Source organism: Rutilus rutilus, assembly GCF_951802725.1.
Source record: "Rutilus rutilus genome assembly, chromosome: 16".
Taxonomy (NCBI): Eukaryota; Metazoa; Chordata; class Actinopteri; order Cypriniformes; family Leuciscidae; genus Rutilus; species Rutilus rutilus.
This window is the reverse complement of record NC_140224.1, coordinates 22,709,744-22,736,061: the sequence shown is the minus strand read 5'-3', so window position 1 is coordinate 22,736,061 and position 26,318 is coordinate 22,709,744. Positions and strand designations below refer to the sequence as shown.

At 37.6% G+C, this 26,318-nt stretch overlaps 1 protein-coding gene across 7 annotated transcripts in view; it reads right to left on the bottom strand.

Moving 5' to 3' along the window:
* Positions 1-26,318, bottom strand: part of ablim2 (actin binding LIM protein family, member 2) — a 70,261-nt gene that overhangs the window by 36,124 nt on the left and 7,819 nt on the right. For 6 of the 7 annotated variants that reach the window (XR_014630071.1, XR_014630072.1, XR_014630073.1 and 3 more), the window contains exons 1-3: positions 21,563-21,788; positions 13,438-13,593; positions 1,385-1,568 (exon numbers count right to left, since the gene is read on the bottom strand). Coding sequence is in view for 3 of the 7 variants with exons in the window: in XM_084433675.1 (XP_084289801.1) it covers positions 1,385-1,568; positions 13,438-13,593; positions 21,563-21,578 (356 nt within the window). In the remaining 4 variants the exon portion in view is untranslated. Of the gene's footprint in view, positions 1-1,384; positions 1,569-13,437; positions 13,594-21,562; positions 21,789-26,318 lie in introns of those variants that run through there. The other variant, XR_014630070.1, reaches the window with a different exon arrangement.

Here is a 26,318-nt window from a genome sequence, read left to right as displayed (position 1 = left end):
AAAGATCCCTGCCCTAGCATGCACACATTAACAAGCTTAATAGTAATAGTCTAAGTATTATTATTTACAGTGTATGAAAATAAAATATTCAACCCAACATCTCATTTGTGTTTCACAAGCTTTATGTTTGTGCTACAATGAATAGGGCAGGAATAAGACCTCTTGGTTGAGTGAAGCAGGCCTTCATAAGAGAGGCTTGATGGCACAGGTTCAATCATATCTGGCTGATAGTTCGGTTTGAAAGCTGATGATATCACGGTATGTTGATCATGATCTCTATAGCTCTCATCACCCAATGGAAGAGTGAATGTTTGAATCCTATTAACACACCATTGCCTGATTTTGAATTGAAACCTGATGTGCCAGCCAATGTAATGCCAAACTCTTTGTGATGGATGTTGATTGCCTGTTTTTCTTGGTTTAACAATGAATACTCTGTTCATGTGGTTGTTGGCTCAATTTGCTTTGTAAAAAAAAGCCATCATTCAAAAGAAAGAGCTACTTTGCAGACCTCTGTTCACACCTACTAGCTTGCCATTAAAGTTATATTAATAGCAGTAACAATCATTTCTAACTGGCAAACATAGAAACACTAAGTGTTGGAATAGGCTGTACAGAGTCATCCAGCGTAACTACAAATTAGATATTTAGAAGGTGATTTAAGATTCAGTCGCACCCAAGATATCAATTGGGTACACAGTGTCCACAGAAGCATGCATCGCTATGGAAATGTAGGAGGGACTCTTCCTGAGCAACATGTCACATGCACATACACAACATCCATTCAGAGACTGAGGGACACCCTACACCACTCTGGAAATAAGTGGCCTGGGAGCGGAGCATTCACTTCATATTCTTACTGAAAGCTGATGGGTGCCCTTTCCTTCCCGTCCCTCAGTAACAAGACTGGCCAACTATAAAATTCAGAACCTTTAGAAATGATATAGTTAAGCAAGTATCGAGTGCTGTTTTTTTTTCTGATTAACACGAGTGCAAATGTGATACTGATTTTATTCAACATTTCAATAAGCTGATATTGTGTTATTTTTAGACACAATATTGCCTCTTTTTGCTCAACTTTGCCAACGAAAAAGAATCTGCGTTTTCAACTAATCGGGTGAACCAATGGTTCAATGGCCCTTTCATAAAGAGAGACATTTACTTCATTCCAGAATGATTCAGCTGTTTGCAATAAATTGAATGAATGAATGACTTACTGGCTGCAAGATTACATATACACATACACACATACATTTGATATTGAATAAGCTTTGCGAATAACATTTTGAGGTCTGGTTACTGATGCCTTACCTTACCCAAATTGTTAAATGTACCAATAGTGAATGTATGCTAGTGTTTGCTAGTGAATGCATGCGAGTCTTACTTGCAGACGGCACAAACAAAGCAGCGTGGATGGTATGTCTTGCCCAGGGCGGACACAACTTCCCCTTCAATGAACTCTTCACAACTGAAGCAGCGGGTGCCATAGAGTCGCTGATAATCCAGAGTGCAGATATACTCGCCTTGTCGCACAAAAAAGCCTCCCTGAGCCAAGTCACATCCACAAACTGCAGAAAGAGAGAGAGAGACAATACAGTTAAAGCTACAGAGGGCTAAACTTTAATGATAACATAAATTGCCCAAAATGTTTCATTCACTCAAGTCAAATTAATATGTGAAAAACCCGAACCCTGTTGGTGCTTCTGTGTACTGTCTCTGATAGCCTCTTGCAAGCTGAATCAAGTTTTTAAACTGGAATGTCCTCTAATAAACTAATATCTAATATAAAATATTAACAAGGAAAAATCAAACTATTAAATAATTATCTAAAAAATATTTATGATTATTGAATAGACTAAATTTCATCGGCTCAGTTATTTTTTATATTTATCTTTTTAAATAGAGAATAGTATTCAATAGCATATGGTAATGAAAATTGTACTGAGAATCATTATATTTCACTGATATTATACTGAAACACACTAGTTGTCAATAAAAATCCATAATTACAACCCAAATCACACATTTGGGTGTGTGTCCATGTGTTTATGTGAAGTAATTGTTGTGTGTGTCTAATCAGTATCAGCACACCATGACATCATCAAGTCACATGGAGATAGGAGACTGGGCAGGTGCATGAGTGGACAGGACAAAACAAAATGAAACGCAACCTTCCCCTAATTTTCCCCTCTCCCTCACTGACTCTCTCCATCTCTCCCCGCACTCTCTTTCCTTTTCTCACAGTCCTTTTTCCACTAAAACAGGAACCACATCAGGAACACAATACACACAGACACGCTCCGATGACATCATTCTCAGGGCCGATCCATTTTCCACCTCCTCTGAGGTAAATGATAACTGTGGAATTTCCTTCTCTCCCATGGATTTTCTTTCTGTCTGTCCAGAGCTGAGATGTCTCATTGTGAATAATCAAAAGAAATGTACCTCTTTCTTGAGTATTTGTCTGCTATCGTAATTTTAATGGTAAAGGACTGTAAAAATGCCACGGTAAAAACCTGCTAATTGGTTAATAGTAAGTTTCCATAGTATATATGATGTAAACTAACACATTTACAGGGAAATGTAACACTTGATGTTTTTCTATTTATTTAAATAATTTGTTTCCTATTTTTTTATCAGTCATGTACATTAGGGTTATATGTTATATCTTACAGTATGTTGTTAAATTAACATTTGTTGTATCGTTATAATGCAGTACAAACTCAAAATCAAATCTGGACTATGCTATCCATACTCATTTTATAGCTCTATATTCTTTATGTTTGTCAGCAATTGCCTCATTTTTGTCTGTGTATTTTTAAGGAATAACAGGGGAAACACCATGCTGAAACAAAGTTAAATATGAAAAGAGCAACTTCTGAGCAGTAAAACTGCTACATTTCCAGTAATATATAGTATGCATCCTATTGTCTCTGAGCATCTAACAGTCATCGGCTTGCCTCTGTAAGATCCCATTTTATATGACCTCACTTGGTTATTACATAAGAGCTTAACAGTGTTAGCACTCAGAAAACAGAACCTCCTCTTGCTCTCTGTCACACACACACACAAATACGTACACGTGTACTAATTTGCGTGTTACTTAGCACAACACAATGCATTCTAATGTTCCGCTCGTAGTAAAAATCCAAACAATAACATAGGAATGTTGGTCAGGAAATAGCAGGCATATTTTCCGCATCTGCTCAAGAGTGATTGGTTGGTGTCCATGATATGGAAGGTTAGCTAGGTTATAAGCATATCGGGTGTGACAATGTGTGAATTCTGTTCCAAACATATTAAAACTTCCTCCTAAAAGCACAAACGGTCTCAAAGATAACCTGTAAGACAAGAGGACAGCACACACCCAGGGCAAGACTGAAAACAGCATTGCCCTTCCTTTTTTCATCAAGCAAGATTGATATTCCAATAGAAGCCATGGCTGCTTTATTTAAATGAATTTGACGAATAATAGACATGCATCTTATTAAAAAAACTAAATTACTGATTCAAATATCCTAGTCACTTTCATAAGATACTTCTAACAGACTATAAGCTATTTGGGCTATTTTGTTATTATTATATATTTTGAGGGGGATTTTTGCTGGGAAATTTGAAGTTTTTGTTGTCAGGGACTCCCAGACGTGGTGATCCCCTTGCGAGGAACCCCCTTCCTAAAATATAAAAGCATCTATGTTAAAGATACATTTATACTGTGTGGGAAAAATATTACGTGGGATTGATATTATAGAGACAGCATGTTTGAAAATTAAATATAAACAATTAAATTAAGTCAAAGTAATTTAAGCCAAATATAGCCAATTATGGGACAAATAAGAATGATTAAATATTCTCTGTAGAATATTTTCTTTGTATTGAGTTGAGAGTGGATTATATTTTGTATAAATGTATAATTAAAAAATGGTTTCTGACTAATACTGCTAAATAGTCGTGATTAATCCCGTTTTTAGACAGCGGAAAGAAATGGTAATAAAATCCAGTTTAATAAATGTGTTTAATTATTGCATTAAACATTTAACTAATATCTTAATACTGTAACTTTGACAGCCTTAAAATACATTTAGTATAATCTTTGTTTTTGTTTTTCTGTGGACTCCCAAGCATTCCATTGCAGCCCTCGGGGGTCCATTGCAGTCCTCGGGGGTCCATTGCAGCCCTCTGGGGTCCATTGCAGTCCTCGGGGGTCCATGGACCCCAGTTCAAAAACCTCTGCCCTAAGCACACTTTTGCCCATCAACTACTAAAGTATGTAACCCAAACCGTGCAGTGATAAGAAGTCCTCAACATTGGGCAGGGTATGTCTTTCACCCTGCCAGTATATTTAGCTCAGCTGGAGACAGAAAACAACACCTGAATAAGAGGAGCAAAGGAATGTCTGCAAGCAACACTGCTCTCATGATCAAACACATGCCACAGTCCTTGCTGATCTGAAAGTGTGCAAGTTATAATGCTAGTTCTAATTTTGAAGGATGTTTTCATGTTTTACCAGAACAATTCCTGGAACATCCCTCCCTGAGGTTAAGTGCTCCAGATGGACACCCCATCAGCACTTTGGGAATAAACACTTTGGGTGCTTAAGCTCCTATGAATGTCAGACCACATACATGCTGTATGATGACTGAAAAGATGGAAGATTATAGACACTGGAAGTATGATTTTGGCTTACAAAAAAGCAGATAAATAAAAATGAAATCAAATATCCCAGCTGAGGAGGTTATACAAGCAGCACTAAAAAGGGGATGGGTTGGGCTAGAAGAAATGGAACATGGAAAAATGATGGCGGAGGAAGATAAGCAGACTATAGAATAGGGAAGGAGGGCAAACAAGAGTAATCGGGAGGGTGAGTGATCCTGGAAACTTCAGTATATTGATATTGGACTTGAAATCAAATCCCTGGATGGAAATTCTCAATATGTCTGACTCTCTGAAACCTAAACTTTGCAATGAAAGAAGAGCAAGTAAACAAGATAATAAAACGGGTTACACTGAGGGCAAAAGCAATTCCTTTGCACACATTTCCTACCTGAGACACTGAAAACCTAAGATAGACAACAATCTGGGAAGCAATCGGTGAAAGAGTTAAAGCTATCGGTGGAATTACAAGTGTAAATCTCTTTCCTCAAGGCCAAAGAATTGCGAAAGCTAGCACCAGTGACATGCAATTGGCAGGACTCACATCAACAGAGGGAAGCGTTTTATTCCTGAAGGGTAATATAACCCCTCTACACACCGTCAAAGCCAATACTAGCTAGCTCCAGTGTTCCAACTAAATTCTCTGGCAAACTAAAATGGCGCTGGTTCGCATGCTTTTAGGGAGTTGGCTGCATGGCTGGAGAGGGTCTGCTGTTCCTCTACATGAGGGGGGTTGCATCTTCACAGCCTAAAATCAGACTTTCAACAATAATCCAGCAGACAGGCTACTGATGTCACACCTGCCTTTAATTATTATTTTATTTTTATTTTGAATATTGTGTACTCTTTAGGCATCCCATGAGTTCACATAAGCCACTTTTCCATCGGGCCAAACCGTTCTCAAACCGTTGTTTTACCGTTTCATTATTATTAACTTGTGTTACTTTGCTCAAAGGCAACACTCAAGTTCCCCATCTCTGAGTGCCGTGCCGATCCAAGCTGAAGTGGAAATATAACTGACCATTCTTAGGACCGATCGGCCCGACGCTGGAAAAAGTGGCTATATGTGACAGCAGCTTCAAAAAAGACGAATTTTGGAAAACTGGGAAATCTTTGATTGTGATGAAAAATCTACTAAATCACAACTAATATAAATTTTTAAACATAAAATGTTTGAATGCAGACAATTATTTTTTGTTCATGGATGTTATTCTGCAAACTCGGGCTTTTATTGTACAGATAACATTAATTATTAAATATTTATTATTTTATTGTCTAATCTCCTCAACATCTCATCATGGAGCCGGAATTTTAACTTGCAGCTTCATCTAGCCAAAAACCAGCCAATCACAGACAGGGGACCATCTGAACAAAAAGTCAAACAACCAATCACAGTTTGTTTTTATATGCCACGATAAATAAATATGAAGTAATAAATTATTACTGATGAATAAATAAATAAAATACACAAATGACAGACATACCAAACAACCTGTATCAAATCTGTTTGTGGACGTGTTAAAAAATAAATGCCTCAAACAAAACTCCCTTATGAAGGGTACAAAAATACACTTTAGCACACTTTTAAAAACTACTTATTATGGAAATAACATACTTTAAAAGATTATACTTGATTGCAAACTGAATATAATGTTTTCAGACAATTGCGTGTTAGTAAACTTACTATTAAATGAAAGTGCATGATTTATATTACATGCAATTACTTGAACTTAAGAGTGCTTTTTTAACCCAATTAAGTAGGACTTCAATACATCTTTATATGTTATTTCATGTGTAAACTAAAAAATAAAAAAAATATGAAGAAAAAAAAGTGTTTTAATGTGTCCCTGTTACATTGTATTTATACATTTAAGTAGTAATAGTAATTAACTACATGTCCGACTCCTTACTATAAGGTGAGGGTAGGATGAAGGTTTGGTTAGTTGCATGTAATTATGCCCAATTTATATTTATTACTATAGTAAATGCATGTAACGTGTAACAACGACACATTAAAATAAAGTGTTACCAAAATATTACTATCATTTTATTGAAACTTGTATGTCATGTATTTAAATATATTTGTAATTATTACACATTTGTAACGATGAAGTTCCAATTTAGTACATTTAAAATATATTAACTTGTGGATAGCTTTGAGATTGACTACCTCATCATAAACACAGTATTACAATATTGCATCCTGCAAATGATGCAGAAAACAACACTGTTAGGTATCAACACACCTTTGACAATGAACAGTTCATCAATTTTGTCAGCCTGATGAACGGAAGAGCTTCTGCATCTTCATTTTGGCAGAGGATCACAAGCTCTAGCTCTCATTCACCTTGAGAGTCCTGAACGTTCACTGCACTATACAGTACAGAGTGTTCTGTTCTAACTGCTGCTGAGTGTCTATAATTACCTGCAATTACGCACTAATTTGATCGATAACTAACGCATGAGTGCAAATTAGTGTGCACCAGTATAATGCAGGAAACATGGACGTGTAACTACCTGACTATCTACACAGCAGAGAGAATAGAATATAAAATAGAAAACACATCTCTGAACAAGCACACAGACAAATCCAAACCACTGTCCATGAAAGGCCTGGGCTACTAGCCAAACAGAACTAGTGTACTGAATAAATACTTGCACAACAGCAAATATTTTTTTTTTTAAAACATACACATAAAGAGAGTCAGGTTGACCACTCTTCCAATAGAGCAAAGTGAAATGTGTTTAATTACGATCGATTATGGTTGATTTTTTCTTTTCTTTTTTATGACAATTAAACATTAAGGAATTAACATCAATTGAATTACTTCAATCCTAAATTAAGTGTTTTATGTCAAATAGAGATGGAATATATTTGTTGTTGTATTGTTGTGTAATGTTGTAAATAGCACATTTTCCATATTGCAAATCACATTGTTTTAAAAGTCATACCGGGTATTATCTTTTAATCTGCGGTTTTGTGTGTGTGAAGGGTGTATAACAACTACATAATTGGGTTAGAGGTATTAGTGCTGTTGTGATACGTAAAATGTGCACTACAGATCAGCTGCATGCTTTGAAAGAGATCGCAAAACAGAAACAAAATACCCATACCATTATGACCATATTGTCTGATGTGAAATTACATAACATGGATTGGATTTAAATTACTGGAATGACCTATAATGTTGGATAACAATACCGTAATACCAAGATTTTTTATGTTTTTGTAAAAAGTATTTTACTCACAGTGGCTACTTTTATTTGATCAAAGAATACAGTATAAAGTCATATTCAATTCAAAATAACAGTTTTCTTTTGTAATTTATACTAAAATGTAATTTATTCCTGTGATGGCAAAGTAAAATTTTCAGCATCATTACTCCAGTTTTCAATGTCACAAGATTCTCCAGAAATGATTTTAATATGCTGATTTGCTACTCAAGAAACTTTTCATTAACTATTATTACAGTTCCTTAATATTTTTGTGGAAACTGCAACCAATTTTTTTCAAATTTAATGAGTAGAAAGTTTAAAAAAAAACAGCTTTTATTTTAAATAGATTTTTTTGCAACAAAAAAAATGTCTTTACTGTCACTTTTAATCAATTGAATGCTTCCATGATGAATGAACGCATTAATTACTTTACAAAAAATGTACTGACCCCAAACTTTTGAATAGTAGTGTATGTATGTATACACAGGGGTTGGACAATGAAACAAACACTGGCCAATATAGTGTTGGAGGTTTTTTTTTTTTTTTTTGGAAGATTTGTGGCCTGGTGGCCAAATCTTTACTGATTTTACATTCCATCAGTAAGAGAAGAGTATGAAGGTTGGATTAGCAGAGCAATAGCACAGCTAATATTGCAATCCATACAACATAATGGGAGACATATCAGAGTTCAAAAGAGAAGAAATTGTTGGTGCACATCTCTCTGGCTTCATCTGCGACCAGGACAGCAAGTCTTTGTGTATAGAGAGCTATGGTACCCAGGGTAATGTCGGCATACCTCCACGTTGTACGAACCTCATCCAACAGGAGTAATTGTCGACGCAAGAAGAAGCTTTCTGAAAGGGTGTCCAGGTACTAACCCAGATTGTATCCAAAAAAAAAAAAAAAAAACACAGCTGCCAAACTCACTGCAGAATTAAATGCAAACCTCGCCTCTCCTGTTTCCCCCAAATCTGTTCGTTGTGGGCTCCACAGTTAATATTCATAGTTGGGATGCTATAGCTAAACCTTTGGTCAGTCATGCCAATGCCAAATGTCGGCTTCAACAGTACAAATCTTGGACCCGGGACAATGGGCACTGTCTTTCCCACATCCGTGGGAGTTACGGTGTGGAAAAGCCCCAAAGAGACTTAACACCTGAACTGTTGTGTGCCCAGTGTAAAGCATGGGGCTGGATCAGTGATGGTTTGGGCTGGAATATTATGGCATTCCTTACTGTGCTTGAAGGGCACGTCAATGCCAAGTACTCCCAAACCAATCTGGAGGACCATGTGCGCCCACTGGTTCAAACATTGTACCCTGAAGGTGAAGCCGTGTATCAGCATGATAATCTACAAATACACACAGCAAGACTTGTGACAGGATGGTTTAATGAACATGAAAGTGACCTGTGAAGTCACCAGATCTAAATGTTTTTGAGCCATTTTGGGGTATTGGAGGAGCGAGTCAGGAATCGTTTTCCTCCATCAGCATCACACAGTGACCTGGCCACTGTTCTGGAAGAGGAATGGCTCAAAATCCCTCCATCCACTGTAAAGGACTTGTATCTGTCATTCCCAAGACAAACTGATGCTGTATTGGCTACAAAAGGAGGCCCTACACCATACTAATAAATGATTGTGGTCTAAAACCAGGTTTTCAGTTTCATTGTCCAACCCCTGTTTATTACATTAACAATAAAAGTTTACACTACCGTGTCCTTAAATAAAAATACAACTTAGGACATTCTAAAATCCTAATTCAAAATAGGGGCATAAAATCTAAATCGGGAAATATCATTCTTAAGTTTTTAGATAAATCTAACAATCAATACTGTATACACTAACCCAAATTCAACATTAACCCTCAAGGAAATCATTGTGCATTATTTGATTTATTTATCTGTTTTTTTTCTTTCACCAAATTAGGTTTTGTAAGATTCAGATCCTTGCTGGGGACAGCTCTGACTACAGTACAGCTAAGTAAAGTCCCAAACATCCCACACAACCAGAGCCCAAGATGTGATTAATTAAAAGTTTGCTACTGTGCAAGCAGTTTTATTAATAGATGATCCAAATTTGAAGAAATGAAAATAAAAAATCATTATTCAGTTGCATCCTGTCTTTATTTTCTTGAGATATTTAATGATATTTGAGTGTTTGAGTAGAAAAATTTAGCAAATATTCATTAAGCAGATGCATCCTGCTTATCTTTTTAGAGATACTCAGTGATATTTGAATTATTCTCAGCTGATCATAATCCACTATGACAGATGGGATTACAGTACGTGTTCACACCAAATCCAATGAAAATATCAGATAATGGGGAAATCCATATTTCTATCACAACACCCATGGTCTCAATGCACCGTTGATGAGCTATTAGTGATAGATTATGAATAAAAAGACCGCAGCTAAATTTCCCTGATGAGCGCTTCTAAACGGGGGAACTAAATAAAAAGTGTGTCATTTATTAATTCTGCTGAATCCTTCTGGATCTGAAGAGTTGTTATATAAGGTCAGTTGCGGTGGGAAACAGCTTGAAACAAGAATCTTGACACAGCCTTGAGCACACAAACACATTGTGCTCTGTCCTTGAGAAGGAAACATTTTAATTTTGTGTATTAAATCAGTCTGGCATGATTTAATTTAGCTGTGAAATGTGTACTTGGAGGTTTCAACTAAAACAGCACTGACATGACAACTAAACAAAACAAATCAAAACCCAGGTAAATACAGATTCAAGATAAAACAAAAGCTATTTTATGACAGCCCGTGTTTGATATGACTTCTACATCACTGTACTTAGAAAACTACATTATAATCAATATATTTACACAGCCAGTACCATGAGAACAGGTCCATGCATAGGTACAGTATGAATACGTATAGGCCTACAGTATGTGAAAGCATATCACTTGCCAAGTACACACTTATAAATATATGAGGCTCTTCATGTTTCAGATGTTGAACGCTGGTACTGTCAGGATAGAGCAAAGAGAAGCAACACTGTCTGCCTCGATAAAAAAAAAAAAGAAGAAGAAAAAAGGAAACTTTTAGGTTCGGGAAATGATTTTCCAAGAATTCAAATCAAATAATTTCAACACTTTCCCCAGATGAGGTATCAGGATTCAAGACTTAACTGTGATGTGTGTGTGCATGTGGATAGTTGGCACGTGTGTATCTGTGTGTTGATAATAAAAAAATCACTTGGGTGTTCATGCAAACAAAAGGCAGCTGTATTAGGGTGTTTTCAGTAGGGTGTAGGTCACACACACACAACCACATATATTTTAAGAGGTCTTAAAAAATACTGGTATTTGATATGCACACTGCTTTATTACTATTCAGTTTGAGTTTTGTTTTGTTTAACAGATTTCTCACACCAGTTACATGCAAAATTCAAAATTATATTTACATAAAAATGATACACTAAAGGGGAGTTTATGTCCATGATGCTATCTGTTAAAAATGCGTTTCCTATCTATTCAAGCCTGCTGAGAAAGGCTGCATGTACTATATACATTTGTATGCAGTATATGCATATTCTGATTAAATAACAAATTTGAATGTTTGAGCTCACATGTTTGGAACGAGTGTTGGGCGTGCTCAGTCCAGCCTTTATGGAGCAATGAAATCCCCACTGTGCAGAATAGCATTACCATGTTGTCATGGTGTGCATGAAACAAATACAGGCACTTTTATGATAACTGAATTCCCCCACATGTCTCTGTCCTTCTCCAGACCTCCATATGAAGGCTCCAAAACATCTTAGAATGACGCAATATAATCTGGTTTGTCTGATGTTTTACATAACAAATGAGTTGAAGTTGGTGTGACAGCAAACTGAGTGCTGGAATGACACACATTCAAACACACTTCCTGTAAAAACAACACCCACCCATATAACCAGTGTTCCTAGAATGACTCCTATATACATTATACAACTGATGATGCATTGCACTTGTAATGGTAAGTTAAAGACAAAATGTATGGTTAAGAATGTAAGTGCAAACTTTAAATTGCAATTAAAGACTTTGACGTTGATGCCTATAAATACTGACATTCCTTGCTGATCAGGTTCCATCAATACGCTTATTATGGGATATGTTCACATGAGTACCACGACGCATGCGTGTGATGCTGACGCAGGAGACGGCCAATACTGAGCCGGCATTCTGACATATAACCGGAAGCGCTGCACTGTGTTTGCAACGTGAACAATGTACAACGTGGGGGGGGGGGGTTGCGCACAAAAAGTATTCTCGTCGCTTCATAATATTAAGGTTGAATCACTATAGTCACATGGACTATTTTAACGATGTCTTTACTACCTTTCTGGGCCTTGAAAGGGGTAATAAAGTTGCAGTCTATGGGGGGGGGGATGGGGGTAGGGGGGGTTCAGAAAGCTCTCGGATTTCATCAAAAATATCTTCATTTGTGTTCTGAAGATGAACGAAGTTCTTACGGGTTTGGAACAACATGATGATGAGTAATAATGACAGAAATTTCATTTTTGGGTGAACTAACCCTTTAAGCATCAAAAACAGTTTTCAACATTGATAATAATAACAATAAATGTTTATTGTGCACCAATCAGCATATTAGAATGATTTCTAAAGGATCATGTGACACTGAAGACTGAAGTAATGATGCTGAAAAGTCAGCTTTGTCGTCACAGGAATAAATTACATTTTAAAATGTATTAAAATAGAAAACAATTATTTAAAATTGTAATAATATTACCGTTTATTTTGGATTAAATAAATGCTGTTAAAATAAAAGATGCTGTCTTCATTTTGGACCCTAGTTCATATGAAATAAGCAGGTCACATTGACCTTTCAGACAATACAAACTTAAATACATACACACCTACAAAATTAGGGTGAACTGCATATGACTACCTCTATGCTGTGTTTTAAAAAACTTAAAAATGACAGTTATTTAAAAGACAAAGAGTAATGGGTAAGAGGCCCTAAAAAAGATTAGAGCATCAACTATAATTTGACTAATAGCGTGTAGTAACTGAACTGACCGTCGCTCTGAGGTAAGAATAAATGTGTTAAACTCTATTAAGAAGCTCACATTGTCTGAACCCTGAGGTCACCTAGCAACCACTGTCTGTGTTCACAACATCATCAAGTTGAAAACAGCCGGTGCTGGGAGAAACTGTCTCGCGCATACATAAGCACACATGCAAACACACATGCACTGACAGACAAACCACAGTCATCCATGTGTTTGGCTTAATTTTAGCTATTTTTGATGAAATCAGATTCCAAACAGATGAAACATAGTCACCTAAATAAACTTCCTCTCTACTCTATGGTTCTGGTACACCGCTGTCAGAACAACAGTATACGCCCCACCCTCCCTGTTCGTGGAGAATGATTGAGTTTGTTGCAGTGCTGCACAATTAAATACCTTTATGTTTTCATCACATTTGCTTTGTGTTCAGGTTTTTTACATTCAAAGTGCTTTTCAAGGCATAAAAGCCCTTACGTAACTGTCTGAAAATTGTCACACAATAACAGAATATAAGAATGGAGTGGGTTGTGACCGATGTGTTACCTTTGCAAACAAAGCACTTTATGTGGAAGTGATTGTTTTGCACCCGGAGCACCTCGCCTTTGCAGGGCTTGCCACAGTTTTGACACGGGACGGGGCCGCTCTGCCGCTGTCCCTTCTGCTGCTCCAGGGGACTGTGAACAGCCTGCTGGTGAAACGCTGTGGAGACACAATGAGAAAAAGAGACAAGTTTCATTTCAATATCCCCACATACAGCACCAACTGACAGGTACAGAAAAGTCAACAACCCATACTGATCTCACCTGACCGTATTAATCAGAATATTGGGGTAAACATGTCCCTTAAATGTCTATGGTGGATATTAGTAAAACTAACAGAAATAGTAAAAGTTGTATGCAAGTACACTATTCCAAATTCAGATAACTGACTAAATTTAAGTTGAAATAGGTGACATTTTAAAGGGGTCATGACATGAGAAATCAAATTTGCCTTCACTAAGAAGTCTTTGTACCATTAAAACATAGCTTAAAACATCCTCCTCATTATAAACAAAGCATTTTTTTAATCATGCTCTAAAATTGGCTCGTTTTGATATTGCAGGATCGGTGATGTCACAGGGGCAAATACATTTGCATATGACTGCCTACAGAGCAAGACATCGACAAATAGTTATACATCATCACACCATAGGCCACACCCACTGGAGTGGAGTCATTTGCCTACACTGGATGTGAGGGTCGCGTCAAAAGCAAATAGAACCCATTATAATCAGTGACACTGTCTACACTGGATACAGATGCGCATTCAGTTTCTGAGATGCTCCACGCATTTGAGTCTGTCGACAGCAGGACAAATGGAAAAGGAAAAGAAAGTTCGCTTTGTCCAGTTTAAACAGCTCGTTTGCGTCTCTGTACAGACTTTAGAAGATCCCAGTGTTGGAAACAAGTGGGTGGCTTATTTTAATGTCGTCCCAGATCGCATCAGAGGATTATATATTTGTTTGGAGCATTTTGTTTTTTAAAGAAACATTTGTTAAAAGTTAAAGTAGCCAAATGTCTTGGATCTGATAGCAGCTGCATCACAAACCATAAGTTAATGATTGCATAATGCTTTGTCTGTAAAGGACTGTTTTATATGGATAATGTTTTCAAAATACTTACTCACGTGCAAAAGCGAGTGGGCCTTGATACTGTTTCCTATGCAGTGACGTCAGACAATCATAACAGTGGCCGTTTACTGACAAGCTTTAAAGGAGCCATCCTTAAAAAACGGATCATTTCAGACAGAGGGGTCAGAATGAATTTTGAAAATAATATTTTTTTCTACATATATATTTATTTTGTTCAAAAAATATTCTTAACATTATAAATAAACCTCAAGCAACATGTATTAAAATAAAAACCCATGTCAAGACCCCTTTAAGTTCAGCTGCTGCCTTAAATTAAGTATAATCAGTAGTAAAATAGTAAAGGCCTATTTATACTTCTGCGTCGGACATACGCCGGAGCCTCTACGCTGTAGGCAACGCGTTGATTTTCATTTATACTTCTGCATCGTTGTCCGCGTTGACGGGCAATTACACTTGAAGAGGGAGCATGTGAAACCCGAGGGAGCGGTCCTAGCAGACCAACCACAGCGCTTGCGTCGGCGTAGAGTTGACGCGTTGTTACATTTTTGGAGAGGTGCACGTCAGGGTACGCCGAAGGGTACGCGCGCTACACATAGCCTACGACGTAGCTACGGCGTGAGTTCGACGCAGAAGTATAAATAGGCCTTAACGGTTCTATTTAGAACTGTATCGTCCTGAAGAACCCTTTATATGCTAAAATGGTTATTTTTGTTGTAGTTTAGGGTTCTTTACTCCCGCCTTTTTGTTTTTCAAATCTGTAACTGTCAAAGCCTCCTCATTACTGATTTTCTGGAGCTCAGCTATACAACTAAAGTTACTCCACAGACTGTCAACATACTCTCAACAGGTAAATGATTTCTTTCTTAAAATATCTATAAATTATAACTTTAAAAATTTTAACTGGTCTCTTTAGTTTAACTGAACATGTAAGTGGAGCAGCTCTGTTCAGTTAAGGATCTCTTCTCCACAAAGTAAGTAACAGAGATATGGAATTTATGATCCAAATTGTTTTGTTTTTTAATTAGACATGAATGACGCCAGTGCTCTGCTCTCCTTTGTGAATTTTAAAGCTGTCGTTTGAGCCAGTTTGGCACCCAATCTTTCCACCTACTCCATTACAAAGGTGTGTAAACTCAAACAAACACTTCATAATAGTCCAAGACACAGCCAGAGAAAGACCTTCAACCTCTTTTTTTAAAAGGGCGTGGAGCAAAACTGGTTCTGTTGGACATTCTGAAGTAGGATTTTCAAAACAGGTGTTCACTTTGTGAAGTCTAACTATAAGGGATAAAATATCTAAAGAGAAATGTGTTATTGCGTGTTCTCAAAGGCGATAACCTGTATTTGTCCCTTATTCATTGAGAAGTTTCGTTTTGAGAAAAGCTGCTGCGATTAGTTTGCTCACTTAGACTGGATGAGCCTTTGACACTAATTCGATAAAAGTACTTTGGGATGAAACTACAGCAGTCATTGTATGTGTGTGTTTGACTGCATTTGTCATGTCATGGGGAAAGACAACCCATGTGCCAGGTCTGTTAGAGTTCTCAACGGGTCGGGTCGGCCCGACAAACCCGACGGGACCCGCGGGTTCGGCTCGAAAATATAATCAAATGACTCGGGTCGGGTCGGACCTCGGGCTTAATCTTTTCCGCTCAGTAAAAAAAAAAAAAAAAAAAAAAACATTTATTAATCATCGCTGCTGGTCACCGTAAAGAAAGTCTGGCTGCTGCGTGTAACGTGCATCATGGAGAGGGGCGGGGGCAGACCTGACGCCGCTGCGTGCACGCCTTTAGCCTGGAGAAGAAGATGGAGTTGGTGAGAAGTAAACTTGCCGCAGGTGAATTCACCGTCGCTACTACAGCCTATTTACATATTTAAAGTTTATTGTTTCAGTTGTTTGTATTGTTAAAAGGCGTGAACATTAAAGGTTGATTTGAATTCCCATCTGCTGGTCATGATAATACGTGTATGAGAGAAAAAAAAATAAAATCCGTCGGGCCGCGGGCCGGGTTTGGGCAGATAATTCATGTTTATGTGTCGGGTTACATCGGGTCCGGGCTTTAAAAGCCACGGGCCGGGTTGGGTCGGGTTGTAATTTTCAGGCCCGTTGAGAACTCTAAGGTCTGTGTGTGTAAATTTTACAATGTGACATATTTCAGAGAAGAAAAAAAATCAAGAGTAGGACTTTCATCCATTTCATTCATCATCGAAATTTGTTGGATAATGGAAAGTGGGCACTAAAATCTTTTGTAAAACTTTTTGGGGGCTTTTCTAAAACAATACCTAAAAAGCAATTTAGCTGTTGGTTAACATTATCCAATAGCCTGCATGGCCTAAGTAACATCAGCAGAAAAGGTTAAGTTATTACATAGGTGAGACATTCCTCGAAACTCTCTAAATAAGTCAGATGAAGTCCTCTGAACCGGCCAGGTTAATTTAAGAATTAGTATTAATCATTTAGATTGGCTGACGACAGAGCAGAAACAGGCTGATTAATGTGTAAATTCCTTTCACTTGTACCAGTCATCCTCCAGTTGGCACAGCATTTCATTAATACTTGACGCAAATACGCTCTGAACCTCCACTACATCAACATTTTTATATCCTAAGAGAGACTCTTGTGCTGCTGAACCTCAGAAACAGCATTCTGGAAATGTTTAAAGACCCCTTTAAAGCTAAAGCTATTTCCTGCTTTCTCAGATCAGGTAGAGTTGTTCAACAACAGTGGGAATTTACGATAATCCAACCTTAAAAACACAACAACAACTATGGAAACTCACTTTTAGCAAGCTGATGGTATATGGTAATGATTTATACATGAATTAATCATTTGAGGTTACAGTCAAATGAACACTGACAGTGTTTTCATAAACAGTTCCACAGGTGTTTAGCAGAAGGTATGTTTTCAATTAAGAAAAGCAAGCATGAAGGCCAATGTCAATGCATTTAATGAATGCCAGGTTCATTCCACCTACTACAGGACAAACAAAGACCCATGAAGACAGCAATGACAAACTTGATTCTAGACCTGAGTAAAATAAAAAATGTTTTTCGTTAATTGAAGTAAAACTTAAATAAAATGAAATAAAATATAAATATTAGATGAAAAACTTAGACTATGAAGTCTAATGAAAATTAGAAATGTTGCTTGGACAATTAAGTGTTTAAGCTTAAGTACTAAAATTACTCAACTGAAATAAAAAAACTAATACAAATGACAAAAGCACAACAAAATTACTAAACTAACATTAAAATGAAAACTGAAAATATAAAAACAAAGCTAATTCATAATATTCATAATACTGGTTGTAAAATAATACTAAAATAACGCTAGGTAAAGCAACAATTTCACACTTTTTGAAAGGGAGTTAAATGTTATGGCAACAAACAGCCAATCAAAAACACCAGCCAATCATATTTCTCTCTTGCACTGCAGCATAACAGGACTATAGTTATCTTCAAAGATCAAACTGTACATGTAGAAGCTGTTTCATATGTCATGAGAGGAGGGCATCACCTTCACCTCATTCACTCCCACTGAAGTGTACAGGTTCATCAAATCATATTAATAAGGCCTCAAAGGTTACCTCATTAAACATTCAAGAGCTTTCTACCTCCCAGAACATGGTGTGCTTAATTTCAGCATCTAAGGGAAATAAGTTAGACATTTTGAACAGTGACTGAAAACACAAATGATGAAGAGATTGTCAACCAGTCAATTATCTTGAAGAATGTTTTTGTTTTGGTCCAAACAATCGACTTTCATTGTATGTATAAAAGAAAAAAAAACACTCAGACATTTCTCGAAATACTCTCTTCTTTGTTCTGCAGAATAAAGCAAGGGTACACTATTACTATAGCTTTCAAGTGACGACATCTGTCAAGCGTGAAAAGCCCATATACTGTATGTGTATAAAGAGGATTGTGGTGCCAGCCAGCACAAGACTTCAATAAACTAGCAAACCACATCACAATAAAAGAGAGAAAACAGTGATTGAACCACATCTTCTCTGATAAGAATTCAATAAGTCAGGGTGGATCACTATCCATTTCTCATGAAGTAGTACAGTACAAAAACAACCAGAGTTGTCTGAGTCTCATGATTCCTTTCAACCTGAGCCAAAGATCTGTGGTTAAAGGAATACAGGCAAGAAGCCGTACTGCAGTAGTAAGATCCCTATCAGTCATCATATATCATCAGAACCTCTGGAAGCACATGCTAAAGGTCAGCGTAAGGGAGGAGTTTGTTACGTGTCCCTAAACACACACACACACCATACTTTCACAGACTTGCTCGTTTACACAGAGAGTCATCCATCTTTAAGCAGGTTCTCCATAAATAGAGCATCTACTCAACCCGTGGGGACTCCATCATGACCTTCTACATTCTGCTCGAGGTCCATATGCATGGCTGACATGTCTGTGTGTTTGAAGGACTCGGATTTCCACCGCAGAATCCCTCTGCCACTCACCTAGCCAAAAATCACTCATCGTTTGCCTTATTTTGCAAATGCAATTGTGGCTTTTGGGATTAGATTGTACAATAGAAAGCTTTTGAATGCTAGAACAGTCATCATATTACTCTCATGCACTGCAGCATAATTCAATATTCCAGAATACGTCTATAGTTATATAAGACCTCCATTCTTCAAAGATCAAACTGTGCATGTCGAAGCTGTTTCCTATAAGTCTTGAGAGGAGGTTCACATTCATCACATTCACCTCATTCACTCCCACTGAAGTGTACAGGTTCATGAAATCAAATTACGTCACATCTTGACCTCAATATGACCTAATGGTCAAAATAGATTTTGGTGATTCATAAATCTAAATTCTTTAGTCTAAAATGTCAAAAGGTGCACATATCCAGACAGCAAGAAAGATATACAGAGAGAAAAATGAGACAAGAAATAAAGAGGAATAGATAAAGTAAAGAATAGATAGTTAAAGATGACAACAAAGGTCATCTAAATGTAAAAGTACAAAATAAATACCTAATATCGGCTGATACAACACTGATACATAGTGCATACCTAATAAAAAAAATATTGTACAAAACAACAAATGTCATAAAAGCATAACTTGGAATTCCACAGACAAGTGCATCACTATGCAGCTATAAGTCTCTATAACTCACTTTATTTAAGTTCTTTAACAATTTTCAGACAATTGAGTAAAAACAAGTAGCTCGCTGTGCACTGGTGAGGAAAAATTCAATGAAATGAAAAGAATTTGAAGAAGTCCCAGCAAAATTTTTGAAAGATACTTAAATCTACTTTCATCCACAAGGCTTGCAGCTGTGTGTGTGTGTGTGTGTGTGTGTGTGTGTGTGTGTGTGTGTGTGTGTGTGTGTGTGTGTGTGTGTGTGTGTGTGTGTGTGTGTGCGTGTGAGAGAGAGAGAGAGACGATGATCCTCCGACATGGCAGGATGATTAAAGGATTTTAAAGCAAATGACACGCTTGTAAGTATGGAGTGCCCATTTTGAGGCAACCAGAGGTAACTCCATTTTAGCAGCTTTCTGCCTGGGAGGACAACAAAAACCACAGTAATGGATTTTGAGCACTTAATCTAAGTCTTACTATTGAAAAATCAAGATAAACATCCAAGACTCAGTTCCACAGATTATATTTGTGCACTTATGTTTACTGATCTCCCGATTTCACAAGGACACATAACAAAAGTACCTCTGAGGCACCATTAAATGTAGCAAGAATCAAACTTTAGAAATCCAATTGAAATCTGCAAAGAACTACAACTACCTGTCATATTTCATTTCTCCATCTTTCTTCCAGATCTGTTTAGAGAAGAGTTTGTTTATGGTCACCATAGTCAGCACTAGCTGCTGAGACTCCTCCAACAGTTATATCATGACTTGGATGTGTTCGCCCTTGTGAAAGTGACAGACCTACCCAGCAGTTAAGAGTTGCTTTGTAATCTCAAAGTGTCCAGTGCCATACTGCATTTTTGTCCCTGTGATGGCCGGCCACACACACACAGAAATCCTTTCACATGTTGCAACTAGTTATAGACTGATATACTGACCTGGCGTTGAATTAAACATTATTTTAGATTATCGGCTTAAACGGATAAGTGTACCTGCTTCTCAGTTACAAAGTCAGCTGTCACTGGATAATGCACAATAATCCTGATTTCAACGTTTTGTAAATATTCAAAAATAGCAAATGTTTAAAAAATATAAGATTACATCATTTGTATTAGCCTATATCACATACTGTATTCATTGGAAATCAATCAGCCATCAGCCAACAACTTTCTACAGATTAACCGTCTCAACTCCTATCCAAATAAAATTCATCAATCATTTTTGCACACAGACAATTTTAATGAACTCATTCAAAATAAATTAACTGCCTGCTTTCTTATTCAGACATCATTGTAGTGTCTAAACATGATAATAAAAATAAAACCTGGCTTTTTCTAGACATGCAAACCTCTAATAACAATCAAGTGCTCTTTAATTGCCACTGAGAAAAGAACTATGTGTCAGCATGTCAGTATGTCTTTCCCCTCCCCTATATTCTGTCTCTCTCTCTCTCTCTCTCACACACACACACACACACACACACACAGGCACACACCAGCAAAAACATCTCTAGACTGCTGTCCAAGGAGGCCAGATTGCATCTGAGCTCTTGGAGTGCAACAGCATGTCCTTCTGCCAAAGACATGCATATTCTAGGGGGGCTGTTGTTATTGTTGTTGTTTTAATAGATAACCCTATAAATAAACGTTTTTGCATATATATATATATATATATGTATATGAAATCTCAGCTGTTTCACAAAATGAAACATTTCCTGAAAATGTCAATTAAAATTCAATGTCATATAGGCTAATGATGATGAACAGTCTGAATATCATAAATATAGAATACGCTATTATGCTTCGATATTACTACAATGAAGTCGACATATAGCATCAATGACACAGGTTCCCATTGACAAAGAGGCACAACCCCCATCTGAAATAACATATATACATAGGCTATGTCATACGAGCGTCAAAGCGCAACATACCTTTTTCTTCAGGCATCGTCTCGCGTAATCACGTCTATTCTGTAAATAAGAGAATGAGACTGCTGTCTGAATAAATATCCGACAGTATTTCAGTGCAGCACAGCGGTGTGGTTCATGTTAATGCTGAGCTCTTCTCACGTCGCGAGCACCGGAGAAATGCGCTTCACACACAGCGCGCGACACTACAGGAATGAACGCAGGTCATATGATTCCCGCCTCAGCGCCTGACAGGACAGCGCACACACTCGAGCTATTGAAGCAATCCATTATAAATAGAAGCTTCTCGATCAAAAACATGACACCCCTTCCCAAATATCTGAGGGCGTTCGCTATCATTCAGCCCAGTTGGCAAAACAGTATGAAACAACCTGATAACAACATGAGATATAGGCTACTCAACTCACTTTTATTTATAAAGCATTTTCAAAACCATGAGAATGGCCCAAAGTACAAAGCGCGCGCGCGTGTGTGTATTTATTTGTGTAGCCTGTGTGTGTTATACATATAAGTTTACATATTTACATAAGCCTATGTAAACTTTCCAACAATATGCAGCATTTAGTTAGCGACTGAACTTGTGTGGTGACCAGTAACACCCTCCAGTTGAGAGTTTAATGCACTTTTCTACCAAATACCAATAAAGAAAACGAAGTGTAAAGAAAATAAAGAATATGGAATATGTTTAAACTATGAAAACTATCTTCAAATAAATATTAATATAAAAGGCAAGTTATTGTGACAAGTTACATGGACGGACACAAAGATAGGCTATATTGTAAAAAATATATATAATAATAATCAAAATGACCATCTGCATCCACTTGCATTTAGATGTTTACAGCCTTTGCTATCCCATAATGCCACATTCTGCCCTGACTCAGTGAGAATCCTTATTTTGTGACTTTTATTACTACATATCTTTTCAAACAAGATCATACCTTATTATTATAGCCTATAGTCGTGTTGAATCCGCTTTTCATTGGAAAAGGACTGGATTGTGATGGATTAGATGCCTGTAACAACAGTTATGATATCTGAGATCATCAGTGCTCCATTAGCAAGACCGCACTTGAATGTATTGCTCTAATGAAAGTTCTGAAATATGAACAGAGTCATGACAGGCATTTATGAACCGCAGAACTTTTCGCACACCCGGTCCGTTTAATTAACGGATTTATGAGGTCAGAGGGGCGCAAATCTTTTCCAGTTCAGAAGAACCCTCACTCACACTCCAGATCTGTCTCTACTCTCTATACACAGTTCACTCTTTGATGTCTAATCACGAAGCATGAGTCAATGTCATACTGCTATCTCACTCTCTCACATGTCCTCTATAAGTCTTGAAAATGATCAGGCTTGTGAATAGCCTGCTAGCACCTGTCAGGGGGGTTTGCAAAAAAGGCAGGGGCCATTTCAATTTCCAAAGCTGTCTCACATCAGTGCATACTTCACTAGAATTGAGTGCAAAATGTTTTTCTCTTTTCCATAGACATTACAAAGTTGAAGAATCACACTAAATCGAAGACCAAACAAGTAAGTAAATATGTTTTTTTTTTTTTTTTTTTTTACTGTGCCAATTTGCTGCCATAAGCATTTGGCTTCAGTTTCTGTAATCACTATTAAAAATGCTTGTTTAGACACTGCTGAAAATCTGGGCTGGCAATCCATGGAAAAAAATAATAAAAGAGGCATTGTTCGAAGGTGAAAGATGGGAAAAGAGAAGAAAAAAAAGGAGGGAGAGAGAGAAAACACATTACATAATTTATTTATGTGCCTGACAAATCTAACTGCTAACTTTTTTGTCCATCGAAATGATTTATTTTTCAAGTTTTGACACGCCGTGAGCATTTTCTTCATGTAGTGACATAATCTTTCACAATTATGCTTGCAAACATTATTGGATATCTTCAGGCTATTCATCAACTGGATCAATAGAGACAGCAGGATACTCAGAGGCGGAAGAGTTGCCAACCACCAAAACCTCTTAAATTGTTTAGGATGCCCAACCAAATACAGACCTCTTCTGGATATATTTACGTAAACAGATTTTTTTTTTTAAAGTATCTTCAGAAATTTTTCTCAAGTTGCTTCCAACACCGTATTATTATGCTGACTAATTTAGATCTATAAATGGGCCAGAAAACAAAAACACAACACACTAGAATAAAATAAAACATGTAAATGGACAGTAGACCTAATTTCTATAGAGGAATTAAACTATTTAAAATAATAAAGAAAAACAATTATAAAATTGAAAAAAAAAATGTATACAAATAATTCCAAGAATTAAACAAATCATTTAAAATGTTTATGTATACCTCATTTTTAAACTTGACAAAGTTTTTTTAAATTTTTTTATATAAAATAAAAAATAAAATCAGCTTTGGGGTTATAGCCTAATCGTCTGGTCCATAAATAAAGATATACACTCACCTAAAGGATTATTAGGAACACCATACTAATACTGTGTTTGACCCCCTTTCGCCTTCAGAACTGCCTTAATTCTACGTGGTACTGATTCAACAAGGTGCTGAAAGCATTCTTTAGAAATGTTGGCCCATATTGATAGGATAGCATCTTGCAGTTGATGGAGATTTGTGGGATGCACATCCAGGGCACGAAGCTCCCGTTCCACCACATCCCAAAGATGCTCTATTGGGTTGAGATCTGGTGACTGTGGGGGCCATTTTAGTACAGTGAACTCATTGTCATGTTCAAGAAACCAATTTGAAATGATTCGAGCTTTGTGACATGGTGCATTATCCTGCTGGAAGTAGCCATCAGAGGATGGGTACATGGTGGTCATAAAGGGATGGACATGGTCAGAAACAATGCTCAGGTAGGCCGTGGCATTTAAACGATGCCCAATTGGCACTAAGGGGCCTAAAGTGTGCCAAGAAAACATCCCCCACACCATTACACCACCACCACCAGCCTGCACAGTGGTAACAAGGCATGATGGATCCATGTTCTCATTCTGTTTACGCCAAATTCTGACTCTACCATCTTAATGTCTCAACAGAAATCGAGACTCATTAGACCAGGCAACATTTTTCCAGTCTTCAACTGTCCAATTTTGGTGAGCTCGTGCAAATTGTAGCCTCTTTTTCCTATTTGTAGTGGAGATGAGTGGTACCCGGTGGGGTCTTCTGCTGTTGTAGCCCATCCGCCTCAAGGTTGTGCGTGTTGTGGCTTCACAAATGCTTTGCTGCATACCTCGGATGTAACGAGTGGTTATTTCAGTCAAAATTGCTCTCCTATCAGCTTGAATCAGTCGGCCCATTCTCCTCTGACCTCTAGCATCAACAAGGCATTTTTGCCCACAGGACTGCCGCATACTCAGGGCCGGATTGGGACTCATTTTCAGCCCTGGAGTTTCATGCCTTAGACCGGCCCACTTTAGTTCCCGACTGACTAAAATAATGTAATTAAACCCTCAGTATATAAGGCCCAATCTTTCAAGGGCTCTCTGGCCCTTCCCCCTACCCCTAGTGCTGCCCCTCCAACCAAAAGAGAATCGAGACAACCCTACCCCTTCACGGGAACGCGCAAAATGGAGGGGTCAAGGGTCAAGGGACAAGGGGTAGGGGCAAGGGCAAGGGGTGAACTGGGATTGAGCAGCTCAGATGATGAGGTCGGTTATCGTCGCGATATGCGAATCATTGCAGCACCAAATTAGAGTTAATATTAGGCAATTATTTCACAACGTTCATTATACACTCAGCAAAAATGACCGAGGTCCGGACCTCGGAGACCTCAATGGTCGGTACGGCCCTGACTCGTAGGCTATTTGGCCGCTTCAGTTTCTAGAGATGTTTTATTATTCTGGCCTTTTCAGCGCCGCCTTTGCGCCTATAGGCTATTATCCTCGTTTTGTATCTCTTATTTTTTGTTAGCACATCTCTAACAAAGTGACTTTTTTTGTTGGGCTGCGAGAAAATAATAATAAAAAAAAATAGTGGGGCTGCGCTATGACTGGACACCGGCCCTCCTGGCCAATAAAACAGACCGGCCCACCGGGAATTCTCCCGGTGCTCCCGATTAGCCAATCCGGGCCTGCGCATACTGGATGTTTTTCCCTTTTCACACCATTCTTTGTAAACCCTAGAAATGGTTGTGCGTGAAAATCCCAGTAACTGAGCAGATTGTGAAATACTCAGGCCGGCCCGTCTGGCACCAACAACCATGCCACGCTCAAAATTGCTTAAATCACCTTTCTTTCCCATTCTGACATTCAGTTTGGAGTTCAGGAGATTGTCTTGACCAGGACCACACCCCTAAATGCATTGAAGCAACTGCCATGTGATTGGTTGATTAGATAATTGCATTAATGAGAAATTGAACAGGTGTTCCTAATAATCCTTTAGGTGAGTGTAGTATGTACTGTAAACGTGCTTTGTTTCCATTATCTAACATATTTGGTCAATCATATACATTACGATTTCTACATGATTTTTTTTTGAAAATATGTTTTGCCTCAACCCCGAAAATACATTACCCACCAACCATCCTGTACCAATTAAGTGACTGTGTGAGAGAGCATAAAACAGTAAATATTATGAATTATAAGCAGTGTTTGAACACTGTTTTTTAGATAAAACCTACATTGACTATGTTTACATGCACCCTTATAATGCAATTATAATGAGATTTAGGCAATATTGCAATTAAAATAAATTCAAATTGATGCAATTAGCCAAAATATGTGGCGTATGCCGATTTTAAATGCACTAAACAGGCATGTAAACACTTTAAT